Below are 7,010 nucleotides of genomic sequence, written 5' to 3'. Positions count from 1 at the left end.
TTCAGTGTTGTGTGCGGAGCTGACGAACTAACCAATCACAGTGGGGTATATGACTCTTGTCCTCTTGCCCAGACTTGAAATCAGAGGAGCATTTAAAGCAGGAAACCTGACAGCCCCCTCCCTGGCCGGACCACATTAAGGAGTTCCTTACTTTCCTTTCTAGAACGTATCTATTCGCTCGTAATTTTCTAAATACATGCAGTCAGTGCTGAACTTTTCTCTGGGCCGCATGGACCCGGAGGAGGGTAAGGTTATGGTTACGGTTAGGCGCGCGGCGGTGTATCAACCCCGACCAAACGGTTCTCTCTGCTCCCGCAGGAGATGAGTCGCTGTGGAGGATAAATGTCACACACCAACGTGCGTGACAGCTAAAGGGGCTTTAAATTAAACACGTGCGGGCGACAACTAGATTTAGTCTTAGACGCACTAAAAATACGTGGGCAAAATGCAACAATAGACGTGTTTGAGATGAACGCTGCTGGATCCTTAGCGAGACCGGGGTGGGTGGGGGGGTGGGGGGTGAGATGAAGGCGATGCTGCAGCGAGACTGAAGGACAACAGGAAGTTGGAGTTGTCCTTAACATTCAATTTAGTTTTACTGTAATGTGCCTCTCCCCCTTAGTATGATCTGTGTTATCATATCTTTTATGAATATTTTAATATTCTGTAATGTGTGTAGCCTTTTTTAATCAATTGGTATTTTAAATTATTTTAATTGATCACTCAGCTACAAAAACCGTCAGGACACATTTCCCGCAATGCATTGTTTTGTGGCGGCTTGCAGTCAGTGCAGTATTAAATTTTCAGATGCGTTCGCTTAGGTTGGGGCCTTGCTCCCGCCCCTTTCTGGTGATATTTTTGTGATGATTGACAGGTGATGTTGGAGCAAAAACATACGTCTCACACCAGGTGATCTGTGCAGCGTTTCGTCCACCTGGGTGATCCCAAACACGCTTATTGTGCATTTTGGCTGCACATATTTGGTGTTGCCAACATGAATTTCCATCCGTTTTTGAGGCTTTTTCTGATCAGGAATCGGTAACGATTGTTCTGATCTCAAGTGAACAGCGCCCGTTCTTTTAGGAACCACTGTTATAATTCCGGAAAAAAATATAGGAGTGGCTGACCGGCTGCTCTACAATAACTTGTGGCCAGGGTTTAAATGTGAAAAAAGTCATAAGAAAGAAAATCCAAAAATGGTTAATGAATTTTGTTTCGCCTTTTCTGATTTGTGGTTTAAAACTTAAAGTAAAAGTAAACTTTAAAAAAAAATTCAACACATACTCAAAATTGGGAGCACATACTCTCTGACTTCTCAGCAGCAGATATAGAAGACTAAATAAACAGAAATGTATAACTGATTTATTTACTTATTGATTTTTTTATTTTTGTATTTTGTTTGAATGAGAGTCTATGAGTACATTTTGTACAGAAAACAGTTAATAATAGAGTATAGTTAATAGTATAGTGTATGTTCCATACAAATTTATTGGCTCTCAGACACTCACAAGTTGCGTGGGCGTTGAAGTTGCGGCCCTCCCTCAGCTAGACCCTGCCTTCAGTGGCCCCCAGGTACATTAAGTTTGAGACCCCTGGTCTAAACAAAGATCCCCAGCCATTTCCTCTCACTCCTCTGCAGAGATATGTCAGTGAAGACGGTCCCATAGCATCCAGTGACTTGAGGTACTCGGTTGATTTCAACATCCCCCTGGTGCCTCGCCACTGAAGAACCCTTCAACAACCTCAATCACTTTGGCTTAGATAAAGGGCAGGTTAGGTAGGAGTCTTTTTCTGCTTGATGACATTCCTCATTTCTGGTGTCCACCACCGTTTTCGGGCACCAGAGACCTCCTGACCACAGCCCTGAGCAGCCGCAGACACAATGGGGGTAGAGAAGATGGTCCACCCGGACTCAATGTCTGTAGCTGTTTGAAACTTTGTTGGAGTTAGAAACTTTCCTGACGGAGGGCTCAGCCAGACGTTTCCGGTAGACCCTCACAGTATGTTTGGTTCTCCCAAGTCTTTCTGACATCCTTTTCCGTCAGCGAATACTACTCACCAACAGGTGATCAGTAGACAGCTCCGCCCCTCTCTGTACCTGAGTGTCTAAGACACACGGCCAAAGGTCGCCTGAAGCGACTACAAAGTCCATCATCGATACATCTGATGCCAAATGGATTGATGGACACCTTTGTGCATGAACATGGTGTTGTTGTGGACAAACTATGACAACCACAGCAGTCCAACAAAAAAACCCACTCAGGTTCAGATCAGGGAGGCCATTCCTACAAATCACACTGCTCCAGGTGCCGCTGTCATTCCCATAAGGCCATTGAAGTCTCCCTTTCCGGCACTTTCCAGTACCCCTTTTATAGATACCAAGGAACTCAGGAACTCCGAACTGCTCTTAGACCTGAAGACCAAACCCAGTCAGAAACCAGACTTCAGGCGTAGGGACATGACCTTCTTGCCCACTGGGGTGAACAGCTCCAACAGATGATCTGGGGGCTCATAAGTCAGCCCACACCAGCTCACTGCCTCTCACCACACGCAACTCTAGATTGGAAAAGTTTAACCCCTGTTGAGGGACTGAGGCCCAGAGCCCTGGCTGTGCTTCTCCACAAGCTCAGCTTCCTTCCCTCCCAGAGAGAAAACATTCCAAGTCCCAAAAGCCAAATTCCGGAGGTCTGTGGTGAAAACAAACCCAAATACTGTTGGTTGGGTCACCAAAATTATCGCCTTAGCGGCCCCCCCTATGGAGCTCTCCCGCAGGTGGTGGGCCCAGAGGGAAGCAATCCCCTGTCTTCAGTTTTGGTTGGGGCCCACAGGAAATGCCCAGTCCAGACATGGCTTGCAGGCTCAATTGAGCTCTCAAACCCTCCACCTGGTTAGGGTGGGGCACCACTGAGGGGCTTTTAGTTTCTCCAAAACGTCTTAATAACTACATGTGTAAAAATATCCACAAATTCTGTCAACAAAATAACTTTAATGGGAATGTGAGGATCTCTCATTTCAGCAGAAGCAGGAAGGATCCTTTTCACTTCTGCCTCAGCAAAGCACAAACCCATTTCTGACTGAAGAGATGTTACACAAACACAAAGGGAGAATTAAATCTCATTAGTGAAAAAGGAGAGCGGTTTTTGCCTGATGCCCCAGTGCCCCTGTCGAATGTCTAACAACAACATCAGCGCCTCTGCTTCTGTCTTTATCTGAGCGTCTGTGTGCTCTGAATGTTAACTTCCTCTGGCCCAATTATTCCAAATCTACCTTCCGGTTAAGAACCTTTCATTTTAGTTTGATCAGAGTTTATTTACAGACCATTGTTTTCTATCATTTCTCACTCAAACCTCACAATAGCCGCATATGATTGCAGTCAGGAGCACGTATGCTATGCTTTCATGAATAATGACACAAAAATGCCTTATTTTCACAGCAGTCTTCATGCAGCATGCAATGACATTACTGTGGGATTTTCCAGTAAACAACTGCTGCCAGCTCCAGAAAACCCTGCCAGAAAAGAGAAACTGCTCATATTTCAAAAGATTGGCCTGGTTAGAAAACGGTGCAAATTTGACTCCCAATTTAAGTTATTAATGCTCAATCTGCAGCTGTCTGAATCTCCTGTCTGCATGTCAGCAGGCTGAGAGCAGAAAAGCTATTTCCTCTGGTGTCCGTGTTCTACTTACATCCTAGCAGATCTGCTGCGACTTCACCTGGATCCAGAAAGTTCTCTGAAGGTCAGCTTCATCTCCTCTAACTATACACGGCTTTTACATGCAATATTGCTTTAAAAAGAAGAAGCAAGTGTGTGTGTTTTCAGTTTGTTTTACTGTTTGTTCATCATTCACAAGCCTTTTCCCAGACAGCTGCAATGTTAAGGGAGCGATTTTCCCAAGAAAACCATAAATCTTTTTAATCATTCATCATTTTTGCTTTTTTTTAAATCTCATTTTCATTGTTTTTTAATCAATTTGAAATAAAGAAACTCAATCTCCACATAATCTTTTTTAGTCAATAATGGATTAGATTTAATCTGCCACATCTGTACAGAACAAACACTGAAGCACAGACACACCGAGTGGCAGAGAGAATGTCCACGCCACTTTGCTGCATGTCAGACACAGAGAGCGCCAACAAAAGGAGTCCCCTGCCGCTCGTCAATATGTTGTCTTTAAACCCAGGAAAAGATGGGATTGTACGCGCCAGCAGAGAACAGCTGCACCTCATAGCCAGCAGCTCCAGATCAATACAAGCTCAGCAGTTTGAGGCTTGGCTTATCCTTCCAGTCAGACATCCATCTGGACCAGAACCAGGACAGGTGGCGCCTCAGCCACTTTGGTTTTGCGTCGCAGCAGGTGAGTCACGCTCCGGAAGGATGGCGTGGCGTGGAGGAGAAGTTCTTTGAGGCCGGCCCGGAATTCCTGGCGAATGAGACAGTAGAGGACGGGGTTGAGGCAGCTGTTGGTGTGTGCCAGGCACACGGTCAGCGGGAAGGCGTAGGCCTGCACGTTGTAGAATGCCTTGCTGAATGGCACAAGGTCAAACTTGATGAGTACCCCCCACAGCGTCAGTGCCTGATTAGGCAGCCAGCACAAAAAAAAGGACAGAACCACAATGGCGATGGATTTGGTGACCTTGGAGCGCCGGTTCTGCCGGCCCTGCTTGACCTCTGGGTCTGCCGCTCCTACTATGCGCCTGGTGAGGATGATGCGCAGCAGAAGGAGGTAGCAGACGGTGATTATGATGAGGGGGATCAGGAAACCCAGCAGCACCTTCTGCAGCTGGTACAGACCCAGGAGAAGCTGTGGATCCCAGCTGCCCGAGTCTGGGAATCTCACCAGGCAGAGCTCCTCATCCGACACCTCGACGCTGGTGGAGTAGATGGCATGGGGCAAAGTGGCCAAGATGGAAACAGCCCAGATGCCCAGGCTGGTCCACTTGGCCCTGGTCGCTGCTGCCCGCCGGCTGTGCATCTTCAAAGCGGAGGAGATGGAGTAGTAGCGTGCCACACTCATGGCCGTGAGGAAAAAAACACTGGCATACATGTTCATGGTGGTCACCGAGCTGATAATCTTACACATAACTTTCCCAAAAGGCCAGCGGAAGTCCAGGGCGGTGTCCACGGCCCAGAAGGGCAGAGTCAGAACAAACTGCAGGTCTGTGATGGCCAGGCCCATGACGAAGCAGTTGATGGACGACTGCTTCTGCCTGTGGCGGGAGTGGAGCAGGTACAGAGCCAAAGAGTTCCCCACCAGTCCCAGCGCGCAGACAATGGAGTACACGCACGCAATCATCACGCGCACCACCACGCTGGAGCTGTCTCCCTGGAACTCCATGATGGACTCCCTGCTGAGGAGCTGCAGCCAGCAGTGCAGCGACAGGTTGTTTCCTGAGGAGTCCTCCTGGAACATCTGCTGCTGGCATGACTCTGGAGCCACAGTTTGGACAGCACTCTCATTCTGCTGCATGGCTCCTCTGGCAGCTGCTGCGCTACAGACACAACTTTCTCCGCACCTGCAGCCGCCCTGCGCTGAAAAGCTCCAGCTGCGCCATCCTCCGATCAGATCTGCGCCAGTCTGCCGGCTGCGCTCAGCGCGCCGCGTCCGTTTATAGCCTCTGCGAGCACGCGCAGCAGCGCTCTGCGCGCGATCCTCGGCAGGCAGCTGATTGGAGAAGAGGGAGGGCTACAAAAACTCCGTCTTTCCGGGTCTTAATATCGTGGCATTGCTATTCTTTACCTGTGGAGGTATAAACACATTCTGGGAAAAGTTCTGCTTTTGGTATTCTTCCAAAATTGCAATGACAGTTCATTTAGACGCAAAAAATGTTTTATTCGGGGTGGTATCATCTAATAGACGAGAAAATATGGTTCTTAATGTCCTGATAATGCAAGGAAAGTTTTATATTCACAAAAATAAATATTTGAAGACCAAACCACTTTTTATTACATTTAATAAAGAGCTCTGTTTTTATTTTCAATGACTTCACTATATGAAAAAGAAGAATGGCTTGAAATAACTTAGTTTTTGTCAAAAATACAACCTTAATGAGTATCCCTAACCAATGTTAAACTTTTTGGATGGATCTATGTTTTTTTTATTTTATTTATTTATTTTTATTTTTGTGTGTGTTATGTTCATTCGTTTTTTCTATTTTTTATTTTTTATGTTTATATGTTATGTTTGGCAATGGTGATTGCTATTCTAGGTAATGTTGATTATATAGCTACTGTTCGTTATGTTATGTATGATACCTCAATTGTCTATAAAGTTTAAAAAAAATATATCGTGGCATTGCTTTAAATACGAACATTTTCTTTTTGTTTATTATTTTAAAGAGAAATAAAGTGAAAAATGGTTTATTGACAAAAAAATTAACTTTCGTCTTTCTGTTGCTCTTTCAATTATACAAAAACATTTGTATGTTGTATTGTTTTGATAATTGGTTTGTGGTAAACCAACAAACAAACAAACACATCTTTGTTGTATTGTTTGCAACAGAGAATTTATACAAAAAAATAAGAGTCTCCCTCTGATGCACGGCATCACATTTTTACTTCAGAGTTTAAAGTCAGATTGATTGATGACTAAAAGCATGTGACTTCTGCGGTCTTCAGTGTTTTTACCACACAGACCCCTCACTAACTCCAGAGGGGTATTCCAGAAAGCAGGTTATGCTAGCTCCCACGGTAAGTTTGAGGCTAAGGAAGTTGATAACCTCAGCTTTCGGTTCCAGAAATGGAGGTATGTTCAAGGGTATGTCAAGTTGCTATAGCAACTCATGCTCTAAACATAACCTGGTCTGGAGCAGGTTTAGTTGAAGGTTAGTTTGTTTTCAGAGAGGTGAAGCAGCATGGCGTGTCCATTTGAAAATTATTTAGTGGATGAAGCTCAGATAATACTTTTTCCACTGTGAGAGGGTGATAAAACCATATGGATGTTGGAAAAATATTTTTTTTTACTTTGATCTAACTTAATTATTTGCTTCAGGTAAGATAAATCATTTTTTTG

The 7,010-nt window shown here is 45.1% G+C and overlaps 1 protein-coding gene across 1 annotated transcript; it reads right to left on the bottom strand.

Annotated features, from left to right (window-relative positions):
* Window positions 1-3,982: 3,982 nt before the first annotated feature.
* On the bottom strand, window positions 3,983-5,601 carry LOC101171735 (relaxin-3 receptor 1-like). Its single transcript, XM_004067696.4, has one exon. The coding sequence runs from the start codon at window positions 5,466-5,468 to the stop codon at window positions 4,287-4,289; it is 1,182 nt and encodes a 393-aa protein (XP_004067744.1). The 5' UTR covers window positions 5,469-5,601; the 3' UTR covers window positions 3,983-4,286.
* Window positions 5,602-7,010: the final 1,409 nt, after the last annotated feature.

Source organism: Oryzias latipes, chromosome 4, assembly GCF_002234675.1.
Source record: "Oryzias latipes chromosome 4, ASM223467v1".
In the NCBI taxonomy this organism is placed as follows: domain Eukaryota; kingdom Metazoa; phylum Chordata; class Actinopteri; order Beloniformes; family Adrianichthyidae; genus Oryzias; species Oryzias latipes.
The sequence above is the reverse complement of the archived record's forward strand: the minus strand, read 5'-3'. Positions and strand labels throughout refer to the sequence as shown.

Coding starts and splice junctions, on each gene's coding strand:
- LOC101171735 (XM_004067696.4), bottom strand. CDS start 5,468: ATGCAGCAGAATGAGAGTGCTGTCCAAACTGTGGCTCCAGAGTCATGC.